General features: G+C 37.8%; 1 protein-coding gene across 4 annotated transcripts in view; it reads right to left on the bottom strand.

Moving 5' to 3' along the window:
• The window catches only part of TECPR2 (tectonin beta-propeller repeat containing 2), a 50,333-nt gene that overhangs the window by 26,866 nt on the left and 1,645 nt on the right, over positions 1 to 21,822 (bottom strand). For all 4 annotated transcript variants that reach the window (XR_011048056.1, XM_068399519.1, XM_068399516.1 and 1 more), the window contains exons 2-13: positions 18,446 to 18,730; positions 18,204 to 18,332; positions 17,651 to 17,782; positions 16,524 to 16,681; positions 13,548 to 13,860; positions 12,614 to 12,746; positions 10,787 to 11,251; positions 9,133 to 10,127; positions 7,505 to 7,688; positions 5,231 to 5,404; positions 2,841 to 3,021; positions 1,247 to 1,388 (exon numbers count right to left, since the gene is read on the bottom strand). Coding sequence is in view for 3 of the 4 variants with exons in the window: in XM_068399519.1 (XP_068255620.1) it covers positions 1,247 to 1,388; positions 2,841 to 3,021; positions 5,231 to 5,404; positions 7,505 to 7,688; positions 9,133 to 10,127; positions 10,787 to 11,251; positions 12,614 to 12,746; positions 13,548 to 13,860; positions 16,524 to 16,681; positions 17,651 to 17,782; positions 18,204 to 18,332; positions 18,446 to 18,679 (3,240 nt within the window). In the remaining variant the exon portion in view is untranslated. The remainder of the gene's footprint in view (positions 1 to 1,246; positions 1,389 to 2,840; positions 3,022 to 5,230; positions 5,405 to 7,504; positions 7,689 to 9,132; positions 10,128 to 10,786; positions 11,252 to 12,613; positions 12,747 to 13,547; positions 13,861 to 16,523; positions 16,682 to 17,650; positions 17,783 to 18,203; positions 18,333 to 18,445; positions 18,731 to 21,822) is intronic.

Raw genomic sequence — 21,822 nt, 5'->3', positions numbered from 1 at the left:
GTGCTTTATGTACAGGAAATCTACCAAGAGTTTAGAAATCTTTAAAGTGTAGGAAGGGAAAAATAGAAATGGTACATTTTGAATAAGTAAGAGTCTTAATAATAAACCAGAATCAATATTAAACATCAGCTTACAACTCCCTCCTATCCAGCAATCCACTTTGAATTCTGCATTTTAAGAAAGCCCTTTGTTTTGGGATGACTCTTCTCTCCCCCTAAGAACGTGCTGAACTCTGCGAACTAAGAGGTGAAGTTTCAGTTTCAGTTTCCCAAAAGAAGAGAGAAACTTGCATAGTGTAGCAATTTAAATCACATCGCAAAAACTTGCATGTTATACTCCTTTACAACCTCAAGGGGATTTTAATTCATAAGGCAGGAGGAGGTCTAAATAGGTAATTGCCCAAGTTCTGTCACGGACAACTAGGTTGGCAACACTCTGGGATACTCCTAGAAAGGAAGGAAATGCTTAAGAACACAAAAAGAAAAGCAGTTTGCCAGCAACCTCAAAGCCAAGCTATTCATAACGCCCATATGCAAGAAGAGATTATACATGCACATAAACTGAAATTCTTTTAACTTAGGTAGACATGTGGACAAACAAATTTTCTGTATAACTGTTTTTGTACTCTTCTCCCCCACACCTGTCCCTGGGGGAATAAGAAAAACTGGGGAAAACAAAGAGTTGGGAATTCTAAATCAATAACAGGGAGTACTTGCAGTAACTTTGTTTTTACCCACATGATCTGTGACTGAAGCAAGAAGCCCCACATGGTTCGAAGAAACCTCAACTGAATGGAAAAATGCATAATAAAAGCATTTTTGCAAGGCTACTTATTATTTCCTTCATCTAGATAAGGAAAAGGATGGGTACTGGAAGGCAAGAGAAGAGACTGCATTTGGCAGCCAGACTTGAACGCTCTGCCTAAACAGCATGTCCTATTGCCACTGTTAAGACACCAAGCTACACGCACCATTGCTATGACCTGCTAGAGTATGTCTTGTGTTCTTAAAAATTGCTGTGATGCTGCTCTGGATGACCACAGGATGGTTTTTTTCCCCTTTTTTAGACCAGACATGAAAAGGGAGTTCAGCCATAGCCACACTGTGGTTTTAATGTATCGAATAAAGAGTGCTATAATATATCAAACAATTCATTGAATTTTATCTTAGAATCTCATGGGAAAACAATTTAAATAATAAACCCAAGGTAAAAGACTAAACTGAAAGCAAAATAAAAAAATGCCTACTTGCCACCAATGGTTATCATCTCCTTGTGGTTTCTTTGAAACTATACCGGTTCTGAACCACAGATTTCCATGGATATCCAAAGCCCATAATGTCTGCTGATCTCCAAGGGTTATGCACACTGGTTCCAAAGCTTGCATTTCACTGGAAATGCAAACAAGTAAAAAAATTAAAAACCTTACTTCAAATTTATGCTTACGGTATTTTAAGGAAGCTGTTACAATGCTAACAGCAGTTCAAAATGATTGAACTCAGTGTGGCCAAGCTCAAAAACACATTTGATTTCAAATTTTCACAGTTACTCAGTAATTCAAATTTTACTAGTTTGCATAAGTAAAAGGCATTCAACAACAAAAAATGAGTCCTTCAAAGATCACTCAAGATTTGAAACTTGGATACGTAACAATAAAACTAAACAAAAACTATTTTGTTCCGTAAATAAGAAATAAAGAGCTGTGTTCTTTAAGTTTTTTATAAAGCAGCTTCATAAGTGTATCTCCTTCAACTTCCCTGACCTATTCTGAGAACAATACTAGCAGTTCAGGGACCATAAATAGAAAACTCAACCTAACTACACGGCAAAGATAAATGTAGAGTTTAGGACTGTAAGTTTCCTGGAGAAGCAGACAATTTTCAAACTCAGAAAGTCAACAGGATCAGGTGATCATATCAGACATTTAAAAGGTAGCCAACAATGCTGTTTCTTTCAGAGCACGTTTCTCAACAATTTAAGAACAAATACAGATTGCTTTCTGCAATTTTAATACAGAGCCCAAGAACATTAAGCGTGCCTAAGGCATAGGTCAAGCAGATAATTTTAATTAAATAAACTAATTAAAGTACATGCAAATTTCAGATTTGAACAAGACAGTAAATATTTCCTTAGGCTTTTCAAGAGCCAAATACCAGGTTGGTAAGCAACACAAGTTAACAAACCTTCACAATAGGATTTTCAGTAGAAGATAAAAATCACATGACGACAAGAACTGGAATCTCTTCCTATACTTGCTTCAGGCTGATGTCACAAGAGAGATTATATTCTAGATTCTCAAAGCCAACACTAAACACTCAGTGCTTTTAACTTTATCACAAATGAGTGTAGGATAAACTACAAAGCTAAATACCAACTACCCAGAATATTTATAAAAATCTGTGACTGGGAAGTGGAAAATTAACATCCAGCTGTGTGGATGACCAAGAAAATGCTGAGATTTAACCTCAGAAAAAATTCACTCATATTCTGGACAGCTCATTAAAGCCATTACAGCAAAGATTAAAGAAACACTACTTAATCAAAAAAGTAATATTGACAGACATTATAAAGACCTTTTAAAAATTGTTCTCACTTTCTTAAACTCGCTTTAACTGCACTTCTGTTTACGCCCATTTCTTTCATGACATAGCAGTCATTCATCAGATAGAAAAACACCAGTTACTCTGAATATGGAGTAAAGGACATATATACACACAGACACACATATATATGTACACACACGAGTTCAGGTAACACTTTTTCAAACATAAAGGAGTTCCAGCACTGAAAACAATTACTTGTGTCATTCTGGTTATGACACTGTCCCACCACAGTGTCATTACCTGACAATATCACTCTTCCATTGCTCTCCTTCAGGACAAAAGCTACGTACGCCCTCCCGGTACAGCAGCGCCCGCTGCTCACTCAGTGCCCACACAACATTATTTCTGGATGTAACCTGCGACAGTGGGTAAGGGCAGTCAACCTTTACTGCTCGGGCACAAGGACGATCCACACTCAGGCCTAGAAATCAAAAAAGGAGGATTGCTTTACAAACTTTGGCTTTTTGCAACTCAAAGTGAAGAAACAAAGCTACCCAACAAAAGAAAATGAGGAGGGGAATATCCTCGACATGCTAACACTATTTATTTGATCACTATTTCCTTGACTAACTGTTCTTTCTATAAACTATTAATTCTTTCCTCTAATATAGCTGAATTTGTGTTTCAAGAAATAAAACACTGTGTATCCCCTTCAACATCCTGCAGAGCACACAAGTCCTGTCTTGTCATTTGTGTTCCTTTTCTCCCTCTAGTGTCAATATCAAGAACCTCCATTTATAAAACCTGTAATAGACTTGACAGAAGCATCAAAGAAAAAAGCAGTAATGGAAGAACTTTTGCCCAAAACATGCCAGGGAGAGAGGCAACCTGATCTGAACAGTGGCAGCAGAGCTATTACAAAAGAGCACGCCACAGCGTTTAGTACTGAAAGGAGAGAGGTTCTGGTAGATTTACAGGTAGTTTGCATGTATTTATACATACAATCTAGAGGAACATGTCTTCTTCCCAATTACACTGAAGCTTGATTTGCATGGCTGCCATGTGAAACACCTCAAGAGACATAGCTTTTGCTTAATCTTCTCATGCTGCCAAAGCAAGTATGAACAGACTCATCTGTATAGTATTCTAAAATAACACGAAAAACACCCATTTCCAAACCTCTGAGCACACACTTTTGTTATAGAAGTTAGACAGGGCAGTAGATGGAATGAAAAGATGCTGAAGAAACAGCTATCACTGGTTGCCTCACATTAATAAGACAGATATAATGACAATTTATTTTTGGCAAAGACAAATTTAGAAACCTAAGAACAGCAGAGCGTAAGCTGATGTAATCAAACAAATCTCTCACAGGGAAGAAAAATATTGATTCAAACCTCCAGAGCCCTGTGTGATTGGCATCAAAAGTTCACTCTTTATCACCCTTATCCATGCTTGTTGGCAATATGCATGTGACCTCGGGCAGGCCACTTGATTTCTCTGTAACTACTACACTTAATGAAAAGAAAATAATTTAAGAGTAGATATTCTTTGAAACAATGTTGTGTATTTAAACAGTTTTCTTAATAATGAAGAATTTCTATAGTGTGCTACAGCAATTAAATCTACAAAAGAAATTAGGAGAGTACCAGAGTTAAATGGAAGATAAATAAGAATTTCGATGGCCACTCTGAAATGCTGTCTTGCTTTAGCGTGTCTTACTGTTTCCCCCTTACTCAGTCCTCCTTTTACTTCTACAGTAATTCCTTCATCATGTTATTTGTAATTTTTCCTTACCAACTCAGCTCTCTGTGCAAAACCCACATGCCAAAGAGTCCTTGATACTCTTCTCCCTTAACTCTAAAACTTGGAGCTCCATCCTTCATCCCAGCTCCTTGTATTTCACCTGAATATTCTCTACATAACACCTTTCAAATGCATCCTCTTCTATTCACTGAAGCAGATTAAGTCCATGACTTCAAAGCTGCCATTGCACTATCACTTTTTCTGATTCTTGCCTCATTCACATCCAGCGAGAAGGCAGATGAGATGTAAAGCTTGCTGCTCCACAGCCCATTCCATTCCTCCACTGGCTTCGCTTTCTCTATCACATAAAATACATACCACTTGCCTATACTTCCAAAGCACTTTATGATCTTCTGTCTCAGAATACCCTCCTTCCATTATCAAGTTGTAACTCTCACCTCCAACAGATCTGTGCTTTTCAAAAAGCAAACAGTTTCTACTCTCCCTACTCTGCCCCCTGTACTCGAATTTCTTCTGAACAGCCACACACTATCTCATTACCTTTCAAAGTCCTTAAAACTTTGTTAAAACCCTTACAGGGTTTCAGTACACCATACAATTTTCAGGCAAGGATATTATTTCAATATTTTTTGCAATCCTTTTCCATTTATCTGCATCCATCCCATATTTTTCCCACGTCATAAATTCTCTATACTGTACATACTCCACGTGGCACAAAAAATAAGTGGCTACAAACTGGCTTTTCCAGCCTCCTAATTACACAGAATCTCACAACTGTTTCCAACCATTTCTCAAGATAAAAAGGTTTCCCTATGCCCTGGCTGCGGATAAAAGTTTAAAACAAATTGCGATCATTCCATAGACTTGAACTCTAATAATCTTAGCCCACAAAAATTTAAAGAGCCTGCAATTAATTCAGGTACCTGTTTGCAGATACAGATCTCCATTTGTTCTGATAATCCAGGCAGTGTCATCACTTAAAGCTACAAATACAGCCTGGGGTAAAGCCTCATACCAGTGGCGTTTTCCTTTTATAGTTACTTTTCCACAAGCAAATGCTTTGTTAGTCTTCTGTTCAATCTTCCAGAGAAGAGCCCCTGTATGAGGAGTTAAGAGAGAACGTATATCACTTGGCAATTACTGTAGCAGAGACAGCTGATTTGTCCTACCTACACCCAAGCTCACGTGAGGGGAAAGGCAAACCAGTAGCATTAAAAAAAAATGCAAGATTTAAAAACACTTATAATTTTTTTAAAAAGCAAGACAAGAACAGTGGCCAACTTCCCTATGAACTGCTGAAATGCATTTACCATTAAAGTATGTGTAATTTTTAAGTGTTCAAATGCAAGTCACTTCTTAGTTATACACTGAAAACTATCAAACAAAACAAGTTCCATGTCAGGGCCAAATAAGCCTACTATTGAGAGACTGAAGTTCATGGCTTGCTTCTGTGCTAGTTTGGTACATCCTCAGTACATAAAGGAAAAGGGGTTAATTGTGGCACTTTCACCTTTTACAAATACAAATAGTAGTGGTAAGGCACATCATAACTTTTGTGGACCATTCGTAAGTGACAAACACCTGAAAAGGTATGCTGTCCCACACCGCAGTGGGCAGCACTGTTACCTGCTGGTTATGTAGCATGTCACGAGCAGACAAAAACTCAGAAATGCAACTGCACAAATCCATCTTGAGAACCTTCTCCCTCACTCGAACTAGCAAGGATAGCTCAGAAAAAGAAAACCAAATGGAATTCCAAACTTAACTGTTGATTGGCATCCATGCTGGTTTGTACCAGAGCAGTACGTTGTCATACTAACTTCCCCTGAATAGTTCCACAAAGCAGCATTTCATTCCATTTTGATGTTTGTGGTTAACACACTCCTGTGTTAATACATCCACGGGAAACTGTGGATGCTAGAAATTTGTATGGATTCAGTGAAAAACTGCACGAGTTCCTAGAATTGAGGGATAATAAATGCAAGGAAACAACCTTTTGCCCAGGAAATCTCTGAGCCACCAACAATTGCAGTCTGAAACTACCAAGGGCAAACGTCATACATGCTAGCCCATTCGTTTTACTCCTCTGCAGGCATCTGCTTCTGACCACTGTTAAGGACAACATACTGAGCTGGATGAACCTATGATCTCACCTAGTATAGCCACTTTTAAATTTTTTTGTCCATAACAAAGCTCAGCTACAGATCAAATGCAACACCTTTCTTGTTAAAACAGATAGCAAATCTTCCCCTACAGAGAGAAGGGAAGACTGACATGTGCTTTTAAAGATGACAAGGGAAGAAAAGGAGTGGCAAGGCCGGAGACTACATAAAGAAAACATCTGAGAAACTTGTATTTTCACACCAGGCCTGGAACAATCTGGAAAGCCAAAAGTGACGCAAGTTTGTAACGAAAACCTGTTTAATTTTAAGCCAACATAATCCTAATTCCCAACCATCCAGAACAAACTCACATGCAAATGCAAAAAAAATTGAAAGGTTTTTTTCTTTAGTATCTAAAAAAAAATAATAACAAACCAACCCATACACAAAACCAATTCTATACTTACAACAAAAAGAATTTTAAATTTGGGAACCATAAGCAGTTCTGTATCAAAACCCAACATTTTGTATAGACAAAGACCTCTTCAGTCATCTCCACCTACCACTGAACTGCTACTTCTGAAGTTCACTTTAATCAGGCAGCTGCATGTTGAAAACTTACCAAAATGCAGTGTGAACCTGTTGGAAAGACAGTCACTTAAACTAGAACATGGTATGCAGAGGTAGTGAAGATGCAGTCATATCACCTAATATGAAGTGTTTTGGTTTGGTTTTTTTTTTTTGGGAAAAAACCCACCACACTACTTTTACATGAAACAAGTCCCAAGCAACCAAGTTTCTGGAAGTACTGTATTAAAAAAAAAAAAAAAAGAAAAAAAAACACAAAAAAAACCCCCAAACAAACAAAAAAAACCCCACCAAACAATAAATTGCCTACATGGAAAAAAAAAAAACCAATAAATTGCCTACGTGGAAATTACATATGCACTGAACTGTATTTGTAATCTCAGAAAAATGACAAGTTTCACCTAATTAAATAATAGCTGTTATTAAAAAAATAAGAAAGCAAAGAAAATGCACAAGTCGTGCAAGTTGTATATTGATGAGGTTATGCTGAAGCAGAAGCCAACCAACCTGAGGGGGAAACCGCTACCTGCTGTACCCCGTCTTCAAACTTCTGCCACCTCAGCCCTGCCGCGGGCAGAGCACTGCAGTACAGGCTGCCTCTGTAGTCCAGGCACCAAATGTACTTCTCCGAGACAACCAGGCTCAGGATGCCATAACCAGGGCCGGAGTATCCCATCCAGCTCTCTGCAAACTAAAAACTGTACAGTCAGAACAGGGTCAGGTGTCTTCAAACTGCACAAGAAAATGGCTATATAAGCACAGCAGCTCCCATATTTTGATTAAAAAAAGCTAAACTTACAGTTATGTACCTTAATCAATGAATAAATTTGCCTTGTGTAAAATAAAACTACATCTGTCCATGTTCTCTAAGATAGTATGTACTGCAAAATAAGACTGCTAGAACAGAAATTTTAGCAAAAAAAAAAACCAAACCCTCCACACTGTCATCCACCTCCAAAAAGTGGAAAATCTTCTCTTATTAATTAAAGAACACATACTTAAAGGAAATGGCAGATGCAAAAAGGAATACATAAAAGTGTACAGTCTGTCTGTAGTCCAGGAAGTTATTGTCTATGAAGTGATAAGCAAAGGGAACAAGATAGCTGGAGTGCAGAGACAGCTAAATATCCAATTCCTATACTCTCTCTATGGTACAGGAGCCATGTATTGCAGAAATTTGGTTTACAGACTACCTTAAAATTTTGATAGCTTGCACGAGGTGAACCCAAGCATTGCATACATGACCTAGAATGTAAGCATCTGTGGAGCTTTTCTGAACATTCCAGAGTGTAACAATAACGTGAAACTAAGTGTCTTCTACACTTTGGGTTGCAGTTGTTACTAAATAGGATACCATCAACGCATAACTCAACCTTTATCAACAAATATTTAATTAATCTCAATACAAGGCTGTTACAGATTAAAAAACAAAACAAAACCCCAGACCTAGAAGGACTGTATTTCCTTATTAAGACTTCTGCTAGAACTCCCAGTGATTTTGGCAATTTTGCAGATTTTACAATTGATTTTAGAACTTTTCTATAGTCAATATGAGAATTACTATTTCTGGAAATGTCCACCCACAAAATAACAATGAAGGAAAGAGGGATAAGAGAAAAAGGAAAAATGTCAACATTTAAATAGTACTAACTGCTGTCTAGGACACAAAGACTAATCCTCATTCTGAGTAGCTACAAGGTAAAATGATCCTTAATCAGAGGCCAGCCATGTGAGATAATCAGCACTAATTCCCTGTGACGTCAGCTGAAGTTGGGAACAGCATTGTGCAGAATTTGGGTTACTGGAGACGCAAACAAGGAGCAGCCTTTGAGCATGACTTGGCTTTACTGTTCACTTTTTAATGGATGGGTTTATGACATCATTTTTGTTGAGCTGAGAATACAGCCAGGGCAGCTTCTTCACACTGTAAGCACACATCAACCATTCTGAAGTCAGATACATCACATTTCATAGGAGTTAGAACACATATTGCTGTTTGGCTTTATGCTTTACTTTTTTACTTGAATCAAGTCAGAAAAAAAATGCTTTCCTAAAGAAGTATAAAGGATAGTAACTACATGAATGTTTCTTTTGAAATGCTGCAATTATGTATTTTAACTAAATTGAAAACATACCTGATCAGATTTTAACAGCACCATTTCATCTAGGCTTATCTTGGCCACATCCTGGGAACCAGGCCCAGCACCAACTTCAGGCATGCTAGTCTCCGAGGATGAATACGGTAATCCATGTCCATAAATATCCTCTTCATCACTTGAGGCAGATTTTTCAGTCTTACTTTCATGAGTGTTTGTTACCCATTCAGCAGTGCTAGTACTAGATTTAGCTTTGATTGCACTTTCAAAATTCCATCCAGAAATGGAAGTGTTATCTGAACAAACATCATTAGAGATGTCAAAGTGGAGCACAGAAGGATCTGACAGAGCGCTCTCTATTAGAGAGAGTTGATGTTGGTCTTCCCTACCAGTTTCATCACTTTCCTTTGGTGTCAGTGGTGTCTGAACACCAAGTACACTGTCACATTCCAAAAATATTTGGTCTGTAAGGTCTGGCTCTTCAAAAGATTTTTCAGTATCCTGCAGCTTCATTTTATCTAAATTTTCATCTATTTTACACAACGTAGGAGAACGCCGCTCCTCCTCTGGGCTCAGCTTTCCAAGACAGCATTCATCACTTGCAGAAACCACACTACCATTATATTCACCATCAACACTGCTTGTCAAGTCTTCTGTGAGGATTAGAGGAGAGACAGATGTCAAAGTACCTATAACAGTTGAAGTACCCATGTCACTGTCACTGTTTGGAAGTTTCTGTAAATCAACCGTAACTCCATTTTCTTCATTAATTACTATAGTCGCAGACTCAGGAGACTGCAGGACACTGAAAGTTTCCGAACCAGTATCTTCTTGCAAGATTGTATGAGACTCCACACTGAACATGCTTTCCTGATCTGGAGATCCAGTACTCAAACGATCAATGCTGCCACTCATTAGGCTGGAAGTCATGGAAAAGGAGTCCGTATTCAACGAATGTGGACTGTCACCAGAAAGCTGACGCTCATACATTGGTGTACCTTCCAGAGAACTGTGGTTTTTCCTGGTCCCACTTTCTGTTCTCACAAAACAACAAAAAAAACAGGGGGGTGAGGGGAATAATGTTAATAAATCCTATTACATTTTAATGCAAAGTAAGAAATTAAAATATTTTCATCACTGGGGGAAGAATAGAGTTAAATTTAAATTTTGACATACTCATTTTTTTCAACTTCAACAGTACATGATATATATAAAGCCAAAAAAGTCTTAATAGCAAAACATTTTAAAGTTGTAACACCAATATAGTAAACAATTAGAATAATCAAGTACTCACACTATTTTAACAAACTAAAAAGCATGGCTAAGAAAGACACTGTCAAATATTCTAAATAGGATGAATAGGTATTACACAATTTCAACATAAAACTGGAAGCAGAGTCTGCTCTATGTTACCATTAACCCATACATTAGAACATTAAGCATATTTACATAAAGCAAAACAAAGATAAAATAATAAAACAAATAAATCTAAAAAGACTTAATCAATTTATCACTTTCAAAACAGGCTTTCATCTTAAACACAAATGGCCCACCACAACCACTCAAATATCTCCAGAGCATGACAATACAATATAAACAAAGCACGTCAAACACATACACCCTCTTGTGTAAAACACCAAAAGTGACATGTTCTAATAATAAGAAGTGGCAGGGAAAGTTCTGCTGGACTTACCTTGTTTCTTCTTTTTTTTCTTTTTCACTTTAATTGGCTTTACAATGAGTTCTTGATCAAAATCTTCAGAGCTGATTGTGCTGAACCGTTGTGAAGAAAGTTGCCCTTCCCTCTGGGCTTCTGAAAGTTGGTCTGCACATATCATAAAGCTAGAGCCACTGCCCACAGAATTTACTGAACTGCTCCTGCTTCTTGATTCACTTACTACAGAACAGCCCCTTTTTCTTGTTTCATTGATCAAGTCTCCCACTCTATCAAAACTCTTCTCTGATAGGGTTGGTGTTTCCAGATCATCTTTCACTAAAGAATAAGAGTCACTTTTATCATCAATAACTGAAGGGGAAGTAACCATTTTTTTATCTGCTTCCGCTGAAGGGCTAGATGATACAGATGCAACTACTGACAACGGGGTCAGCAATTTAGGACTCACATCTGTTAAAGGATTCGGCAATTTTGAATTCACATCTGAAAATGACGAAAAGAAAAATAAAAGTATAAGTACTAGTGTGTCAAGTGAGTAGGAGCATAGTTCTTGAAGAATATTGAAAGAAAAGCAGCTTTATGCAGTGGAAAAATATTCTAAGTTCGCAACATTTCAAATATATATGCACACACACACACAATGTAGGCTTCATGTAAGTAAACCTATATGAAATCATTTTAGTAAATTCAATCCCCGAAAACCTGTATCAAACTTCTATTATCAAAATTCTGAATTTATGTTTATATATGAAGAATGGTACAGGTCTTTAGCTTGGAAGACCGAACTGTATCACACACTGAAGTGCCACCCTGTATCTTCAACTTCTTCATTCAAACATTCAGTATCTTAAAAAAAAAAAAAAAAAAAAAATCAAGGAAAATTTACCAGATAAGCCACTGTGGTAATTAGAAGAAAATATACTTCAAGAAGGCTCCTTTCAAACTATACTTGGAAGTTTAATATTAAAGTAATAAACACCCCCTAGAAGTTTGTGAGTGAAGAACTACTTAAATGACTAAAGCTATCGCTAATACGCAATTACAAGGAAGTTCAGTTCTCTAGCATTCAGTGAGACTTCATAGTATATTTACTAGCATTTTACTAATACAAAGCTAAGAGGCAGTATTTTAAATGTATAAGTAGTCCTTCTGTGAGTGTAATATGCTGGATAATGGTGTTTACAATCTTTATGATTGTGAAACCAGCCAGCACCATAAGTATCATTAATCCCTTTTAGAGAGTTCTAGTAACATAGATGGGGAACTCTGATGGTAACAAACAAGAAAATAAACTCTCAAATTCTTTTTGGAATTTTAGTGAGTATTCTTTGGGTATCTTGCCAGCTCCTTCTTTTTCATTGCTGGGAAGGCTGAGATTTCCTCTGGAATGTGGGTGGTGACAGGTGGCACAGAATCAACATATTCCGGTATCTCCAACCCAGATAATTGAGATTGATCAGTAAAGAGAGAACCACAATCAGGAATCCAGATTGCTTCAGTATCATGATTTAGAATAAGGTCTCAAATGCAGAGATTAGAGATGCTTGGCTAGGATAATGCTGATCCACTCTCAAAAAAAGGGAACCATAATTAATTTCTTAATGCCCCCATTCTCACCGCAGCCAGAACAGAAGCTCAGATGAGCAGATAAATCAGATCTCCAAATATAACTTGCAGAAACAAATAGGTAATTCTGCAGAACCCGGCAGGTTTTTGCAATAACCTGAAGGTTTTTCTGTGGGGTTTGGTTTGTTTTGGCTTGTTGATTTTTTTTTAATATTAAAAAAATACGATAGACACCATGTTCCATGAGGTACATACTATAGTTTGCTAATCTATACAAACCTATTGATGACAGTCCTTCAGGTCTACTTGAAATTCTTATTATGTCTCTATCTCCCTTTAAGAGAAAAATCTCATTGTTGGTACAGGACACAGACACAATATCACCATATCCTTCCAAGCCACCAATCAAAGCCTATAAAGAGTCAACACAAAGAAATTACTGGCATCAGATTAACTCACTGTTAGACAAAATGGTGCTCTTAACAAGTGTTCACTGGAATTTAATCAACATATACAGTTACAGAATAAAGATTTTTATCTTACCAAAAAGAAAGAAAATAAAAAAGAATCAGAAAAGCACCCTTTAATCATGATGTAGCTCATTTTTATACTAATTTTAATTCCATAAATCTATTCATTTTCTCTGTCTAAATTAGCAGCAACAACGTAACAACTTAGTGTACAATTTGGTGGCAGAAAAGAGCCACAACACAAATGTTTAATACCATTTAGACAAAAAGATACTAGCTTGTATTCACTTTCATACACACTTTTAAGATGACAAAATAGCTAACAGCTCACTCCATACCAAATAAAATGTAATACTTGTTTTTTTCTGCAGGCACCAACAGTAGTCGAAGGGAAAGAATGAATTAGTTCCAGACACATTTATAGGCCTAAAACTTCTTTTTGCATTAATTACTAAATTTTAGATTTATATATGCTTTGCTAAGTATCAGAATGAATTATGATGTTAACACCTGGACTGAAAGCTTTAAATATATTTAATTTTTATATATAACATCTTGAGCTAGTTTGTGAGTAAATCATTGCAATGACAACTTGAAGAGGGAGAGAATAAAGCAATCTTTGTTAGGTTTCAGTATAGATTTAAATCACAGAAGTGTAATGGATAAAACCCAAAGAGAGTGTCATGGCATAGCATGAACAAAAACAAGTAAGAAACAAATATGCACCCACAAGATTTACCTACCTGGTTCACAGTGTCTAGTAAGTAGATGCTGTATTCGTTCCAGGTCAGCACCCATCCTTCTCGGAAGAAGCACGAAACAAGCCCAAGGTGTTTCTCTGGGGAGCTGTAAGTTCCTCTGTCAGGTGGCTCCAAACGAGGATACAGTTCAAAAGTTTTTATTCCTCCAGCAAATACATCTTTCAATATGAACGTGGCCTGAACAGTTCCGTGAACATCAGACTTCCAGAGACGAAGCCCAGGTCTGGCAGCGAACAGTGTCAGGTCACTCTGTTTACATAGGCCAGGTATAAAACATGCTCCAAATTTGCCAGTGCTAAAATGCAAAAAAAGAATTTATTTTAAAAGCCATATACTCAACTTAGAAACATTTTTTCAAACTAATGGCTTAAATGTACAATTGCAAATTATCAAAAATAAAAGTTTTGTTCTTTGATTAAAGTATTCAGTCAAATGTTTAAAGTACAAATTTAGTTACGGTAAGACAAGAACAGTACTTCCAAATAACAACAGTTTTCCCTCAGCTTTAGATGTCAGACACTACATCTATTAGGCAAGTTAAACGACTCCTCCTAACAAGCTTCATTGCCTTACACAGAATCACAGAATGTTAGGGATTGGAAGGGACCTCGAAAGATCATCTAGTCCAATCCCCCTGCCGGAGCAGGATTGCCTAGACCATATCACACAGGAACGCGTCCAGGTGCGTTTTGAATGTCTCCAGAGAAGGAGACTCCACAACCTCTCTGGGCAGCCTGTTCCAGTGTTCGGTCACCCTCACCGTAAAGAAGTTTTTCCTCATATTTATGTGGAACCTCCTGTGTTCCAGCTTGCACCCATTGCCCCTTGTCCTGTCAAGGGATGTCACTGAGAAGAGCCTGGCTCCATCCTCATGACACTTGCCCTTTACATATTTAGAAACATTAATGAGGTCACCCCTCAGTCTCCTCTTCTCTAAGCTAAAGAGACCCAGCTCCCTCAGCCTCTCCTCATAAGGGAGATGTTCCACCCCCTTAATGGTATACCAGGTACCCACCAAAGCCACTCTATCGCTCCCCTCCTCAGCTGGACAGGGGAGAAAAAATATAATGAAAGGCTTATGGGTCGAGATAAGGACAGGGAGAGATCACTCACCAATGACCATCATGGGCAAAACAGATTCGACTTGGGGAAAATAGTTTAATTTTATTATCAATCAAAATCAAGAGTAGGATAATGAGAAACAAAAACTAAATCTTAAAACACCTTTCCCCCTCCCCTCCCTTCTTCCTGGGCTTAACTTCACTCCCAATTTTCTCTACCTCCTCCCCGCCAAGCAGTGTAGGGGGACGGGGAATGGGGGTTGCGCTCAGTTCATCACACATTGTTTTTGCCACTCGTCCTCCTCAGGGGAAGGACTCCTCACATTCTTCCCCTACTCTAGCACAGGGTCCCTCCCATGGGACACAGTCCTCCATGAACTTCTTCATCGTGAGTCCTTCCCATAGGCTGCAGTTCTTCATGAACTGCTCCAGTGTTGGGTCCCTTCCACGGGGTGCTGTCCTTTAGGAACAGACTGCTCCAGCATGGGTCCCCCATGGGACCGCAGGTTCTGCCAGGAGCCTGCTCCAGCATGACCTTCCCACGGGGTCACAGCCTCCTTTGGGCACATCCACCTGCTCTAGCGTGGGGTCCTCCATGGGCTGCAGGTGGATATCTGCTCCACCGTTAACCTCCATGGGCTGCAGGGGGACAGCCTGCCTCGCCATGGTCTTTACCACAGGCTGCAGGGGAATCTCTGCTCCGGTGCCTGGAGCACCTCCTCCACCTCCTTCTTCACTGACCTTGGTGTCTGCAGGGTTGTTTCTCTCACGTATTCTCACTTCTCTCTCAGGCTGCAATTGCTGCTGCACATCAACTTTTTCCCCTTCTTAAATATGTTATCACAAAGGCACTACCACAATCGCTGATGGGCTCAGCCTTGGCCAACGATGGGTTCCTCTTGGAGCTGGCTGGCATTGGCTCTATCAGACATAGGGGAAGCTTCTAGCAGCTTCTCACAGAAGCCACCCCTGTAGCCCCCCTGCTACCAAAACCTTGCACCCAATACAGTCCATCTCAAAGATCCTGCTATGCAGTCATCCTTCTCCCAGAATTAATAAAAAACAAGCAAAACACTACAAATTAATGCTAAGAAACTGACCACCTCTACTTGCAAGAAGGAACAGACCTCAACTGTTGAAATCTTAATTTCTCATGCATAAAAACACCATTACTATCACCCCAGAAAACCCCTCATACATAAAATGGTCTTTGGTATTCCTCTTACTATTCATATATGTATCCCTGAAAGATACATTATAAACCTTCTTGCAAGAGTTAATTCCCCCAACTTCCCCATATAGTCAATCATGCTGTTCTAAGACTGGGTTCCCTCTTCCTTCATATCAGAGAGATTACACAACAGAAGATGCCAGAAGGAAAGATTACACAACAGAAGATGCCAGAAAGACATACAAGAAGTTCATAGCCTCCAAGTCAACTTTAAGTGCTTGCTATACACTTTCCCTTTTAATTCACTTCAGTGCATAAGAAAAACTGGATGCTGACTTGCTTTTTGCATCAAATATTACATCACTCATTAGATGGACCTGATTACAATGCTTGCTCACACCAAGTCACAGTAAACCAAGAGGGACTGCAGAGGAACTTTGGCAGTGATTTCAGTTTAAACACTGAGAAAAACACTGAGAAAACATCTTAAATACTTTTGCATAATAGTGCCCTGAAAATATGATTGTAACACATCTGCAACCACGTACTTTCTAAGTAGGTAGAATTGTCATTTCATGTTTGAGCACAAATAGCTACTGTAACTAACTTTTTATGAGCTGACTGCTGTGTTGTATTAATTTCACTGCTTAGATCACACTTTCTGTAATCCACTCTGAAAAGCTAGAATTAAGAGATGTGCCTGCATCAAGATTTTATGAGGGTTACTTTTTTCTGGGCTGTGTTCCAACTTGCTTGACAGATTTCTCTTCTGTGTAAAAAAGCAGAGTCCGTTGTAAAGTAGAGACAAGCAGCACTTTCTGGTTGTAATCCAACTGGACAATTGAAGATGGCTCTTCCAATACAAGGCTGGAGTTGCAAATACCCTTTTAAAGACACACGCAATTAACAAGAGTCAACCCTTCTAAAAATACAAGGTAATAACAAACACTCAAAGTAATTAATAAGCCCAAGAAAGAGAAAACTAATAAACAAACAAAAGCTTTTGAACTACTGTTGCATGAAGTTCACTTAACGAACATGGAGTTCCTATATGCACACAAGAGAGGAGTTAGATTGCGTGTACCACACTGGCACACTATGAAACGCAATTTCTCTTTGAATATTAGCTAACGCCATTTCACTTGAAATCCATAGCAACTCTAAGATACATTTTCTTCCTTCTTCTCCGCTGCCAGGTCATACAATGATGAGACGATCGTTATATCTCGAGATGTTAAACCATTTTGTCAAATGAAATGAGGGACAGTCATCAGTAAATCAGGATGGCTGTTGTTTAAACTCTTCTCCCATACAGAAATTCAAGTTAGTACTATCTTGTTGACATCCTAGGTCTGTATTAATTAACAAGACATTAGAAAAATTCCATTTACTGGTAACATGTTAGTCACCCAGTAGAACCCAAATATTACTTTCATTCTACACTCTAGACTGAGATGCTGAACAACTCTGAAAAAAGTACTTCATCAATATAGTGAATCAGCAATGTCACATCATTCAAAAGTACCGTTTCCAAACAAAAGAGAAAGTACTGGCTGAAAGCTGAAGGAAGATACGATAGTTATTTCAGACAGAACCATGATAAAATGAGAAGCATCACCACTTTTTTTTTTTAATATATTATTTTTTAAAAAAGGAAGGCAGTTGTGAAGGATATCCAATGGTTATCTTGCTGGGTTTGTGCACACTTGGCCAAGTGTATGCACACCAATAAAATACACGTCCAACTAAATACATGATACTAATCAATTAACTAACTGCTAAATATTTAAACACACAACCATTCTTTCAGAAAATCGTAAATGAGAATTAAGGTCTCTATAATAAATGCTCACCTGGTCTAGGTCTAGGGCAGAATAGACAATCTTCCCTTTGTCATCTCCAGAGAATAATTTCATTCCATTGGGACTCCAAGCTAAAGCTGTAATGCTACTTTTGTGGATACCAGCAACATCAAATCTCCGAAGCTGTGAAACAATACCGAAGCATTACAAGGAGGGGAAGAGAAAATGGAGACACAAAGCCTATTCAGTGTCTCTGACTGATACATCAGAGATCAAGTACGAAAGTGCAGGTCATTCTAATTTTTATTTAGCACAAAAAAACCTAAACAAACAATCAAAAAACCCACCACCAAATAGCTCAGCCAGTTACTACAAATGAGGAATTTCCCAAAAGCATTTTTTATTAAATATATCTTTTGTAATAAAAAGCATCCTTTAAGATTATTGCTTTTATAAGCTTAACATATGAAGCCTAAAACGTATTCACAGATATTTCATCAGGCAAAATTCTCTCGTTTTCAGTATTACAAAGAATCACGATAACACTCTACTAGGACTCGCCATACTAAACCTCACAGAAGTTTAGCCAAATGCAAAGATTTACCTGTTTGTTTCTTCCAGGTAATGAAGACACAAGCTGAAAAACTGCAACCCGACCTGAGGCTGTACCAACAGCAACCAGATCATCAAAACAACTCAACAGCTTTACAAAAGTAATAGATTCGCACTTCCCCTGTTGAAACAAACCATACATAAAACTCGCAAAGTTAATGAGAGACAAACAGCAGCTCAATTCTGAGCAACTCAGCTTCATTAGAAGAGACAAGAGTAGAAGTCAGTATTTACCTCAAAATTATATTTTTTCATCTGGTTTAAATGTCTGCAGTAGAGATAAAGCATTCCAATGCTGCTCCCCACAGCAATGTAGTCTCCATTGGTATCAAGTGCCGTGAGGTATACCACAATAGAGCGAAAGCCTTTTTGGACCTTTGTAGGAATGGCATTGAGAAGATAATATAAGGGACAAAACTCCTTAAATATAATCGGTGAAGCCACAGATGCCATAGCAAGCATTGGCATCAGCAGTTTTAAGGCTGAAATAAACACATCTACTTGACCACATAAGGAAATCTGAAAGACAAAAGCAAAAGACGTGTCATTAACTTATTTGGAAAGAGTAAATGGTTAACAGAAAGCCATCACTTAGCAAGTAGGGATGCAGAAAATCACGTTTTGTTTAAAGAAAAAGCAAGTTTAACTCTTCTAGTGAACGTAAGTTATTCTTAGAAGAATGTTTTCTAAAGAATAAGCTTATTCTTCGGTTCAGCCAATATCTAAGGTTGTATGGTAACCACTAAATATGGGATAAACACTTTTTCTTCCAGTTCAAATGCAGTATTTCTTCTCATCTGGCTAGTGAAAGAACCGTAAGGGCTCTGACACTGAACAATTCATGCAGCATATTTCTTCATCTATCTGCAAACTCTACCCTCAGTCCTCCCCGTGCTGAGAGCATGGAAGTGTCAAACTAGTATTTATGCTCAACTCCTTAATGCCCCACACCCCAAGAAAAACATTGTTGAGAAACAATTCAGAGCTACACTTGCTGTATAATCAAATAACAATCAAAAAACAAGAACAGTGTGGGAAGGAAGGGGCAATGCAAAAGTGAAAGAAACCCCAGTTTGACAGACACAGGAAAATATCCATGTAGCAACTGAATTTAGAAAGATAAGGAGCAAACAGACAGAAGTACCATATGCCTGTGTTTCCCTTTATGGTTAAGCAAATAATTTCATACTGACGAGCAAAACTGTAAATATACTTAGGGGACAATTCTGGTATCTTTCTAAGAATGACAGAAACAGATTCTGTTTGCCTTCTTCAAGAAAAAAAAAATGTAGTCAGAGCTCACTGTAGTAATAATGTACTGGGATCTTCAGAAAAAGCTGATATGACCATAATGTATATAAAAATATTTTAAAAGGTAGTTAAACACAGTAATTTTTCTCATCACGGAGTGACAGCCTCGACAAGAACATTTTGCAGCAGTAGCTATTCTCCTCATGGATGACTTTGAAATATGGAAAAGGAAAGAAACCTTCACTATTTGAATTTTATTTTGCCACGCGCAAGTCCGATTAACAGAATGGTTTAGAAGCTGCCAAAAATACTTGCAGTTTTCCAAGACAAGGATTTTTGATTTCTGTAAAGAAGAAAGTTTTCTACAGTTGTTTAAGCCCGTAACATTGAAGATTTTCTTAAGCTTCAGCAGTTATAACTTCCTTAGAGAAATAAAAAACAGAAGTATGCCAACTGATGTTAGAAACACTTCTAAATGCTCAAAATTATTCTGTAAAGTATTCCCACTGCAATTTGTGCGATAAGTCCTATTGTGCCCAGTTTTAATTTCTCTAAGGATGGAAACTGGTATTTGTTTGGCAGCGTCACACATCGCTTATGGTGTATATCAACTAAATTAGAAAAAATATAGCTGCTCCAGTTTAATATCTCCATTACTGTGAAAAGCTCTGATGTCTCAATTTTCAAAGTATTTCAGTTATTGTGCAAGAGGATACAGCACACTGGCTTTGGGCCCTGCAACACTTGCTGTCAACATACAACTGCACTAAATCCAAAGGGATTAATTGCATGACATTACCCTTTCAATCCCACGTTAGACAAGACTGCAGGAATAAAGATTGGTTACTGGACCTGTATTTTATCTCTGTTACAAAAACTGCCACTAAATAAGCTAGCAGCAGTTATTAGATGTTCTTAATTGTGATAGATTTTACTGCTTGCTAGAGCTCAGAAATTAATTCCACTCTCCTCCAGTGTTTACTACCTGTCATGACACCTACTTCATAAAATATCACAAAGATTAGCTGATTAATGCGTCCAAACTATTTCTGAATTAAGAGTTCCTTTCAGAGTTGTTTACTAAGTTAACAGATAACCTCAGTGCATCATCACTCTTTTACAATATTTTCACATATCATCCATTTCCTGTCCTATACTTTAGGTCTCCTGCCCTTTCCTTCAGAATTCAATACCTTCTATCTACAGTCAACTAAATAAAAACAGAACCCACTGCTAAAGTCTCATTTGCTGTTCTAACATGCTGCTTTTTCAGTTTAGTAATTTTACTAGCTGCTGGTCTTTTTCTTCCTTTCTTTCTTTTTTCTAATAAAAAAAAAATCCAGTCTTCGTCCTGAGTCTCACATGTACAAATCTGTCTAATCCCCTGTCTAATCTCAACGTCTATGACTCCCCAGCTACTGCCTCATGAATTTCCCATATTTTGTTTTTTAAGTTCCCTTTATCACTCCTACAATTCACCTCTGCCATCATCCAAAGCTGCTCTTGTAGCTGGAACCATCTCACACTCCCCAGTTGCCAAAGGACCTTGCAAGTCCTCAAAATTCATTCTCTCAGTTTCCATCACTTATCCTTCCAGCTCAGCTAAACTGTTAAAAACATAGTGATTCATTACAAACTATGGAATTATGGAAATTTGTATTATCCAGAAAAAGACTATTACTCTTTCTTCTACAACAACCCTATCTGCAACCTGATGCATGTTTTGAGAAAAAAAAAAGGAGAGTTTGATAGGATTTCCACTCATCCCCATTCTCCTTCCAAAAACACTGTGAACAATTATTTCTTGTCATATACTAAGTTACATTAAAAAAACCCCTGCTGTCATGTTAGGGTTCTCATTGTTCATAAAATTTATATACAATCTTATCTCAATCTTCTCTGATGGCAAAGTCGCAAAAAAAAATAAGTTTCATTCTCTATAACCCATTCACCCTGTAGAAGCAAAAAATGTATTAATAAACTCTAATTTCTCGCCATCATACACAAGTTAGTTTCATCTTGAGCGGTTTACAGACTAACAAAACACTTGCACTGCTTCTGTGAAAACATATAGCTGAAAGCTCAAATCATCACTCTACTAAAAATACTTCTAATTAGGTAATTTTATGTACACAAAACAAATGCATAAACGACTGGAGAATTAATATGGCCTATATATTCAAAAACTCTGCACAAACACCACAATTCTCTGCTTTTGAGCCTAAAGTCTTCAACATGCCCCTAATCACATTTGTGTATCACATGCAGCCTCTTTCTCTTCATTAACAGCTTCAGGATTATGTTATCTGTTTTTCCTACTTCATTAATCAAAAGTAAACAGTAGATGTAATCTATTTTCT

Source organism: Nyctibius grandis, chromosome 4, assembly GCF_013368605.1.
Source record: "Nyctibius grandis isolate bNycGra1 chromosome 4, bNycGra1.pri, whole genome shotgun sequence".
Classification (NCBI taxonomy): domain Eukaryota; kingdom Metazoa; phylum Chordata; class Aves; order Nyctibiiformes; family Nyctibiidae; genus Nyctibius; species Nyctibius grandis.
The sequence above is the reverse complement of the archived record's forward strand: the minus strand, read 5'-3'. Positions and strand labels throughout refer to the sequence as shown.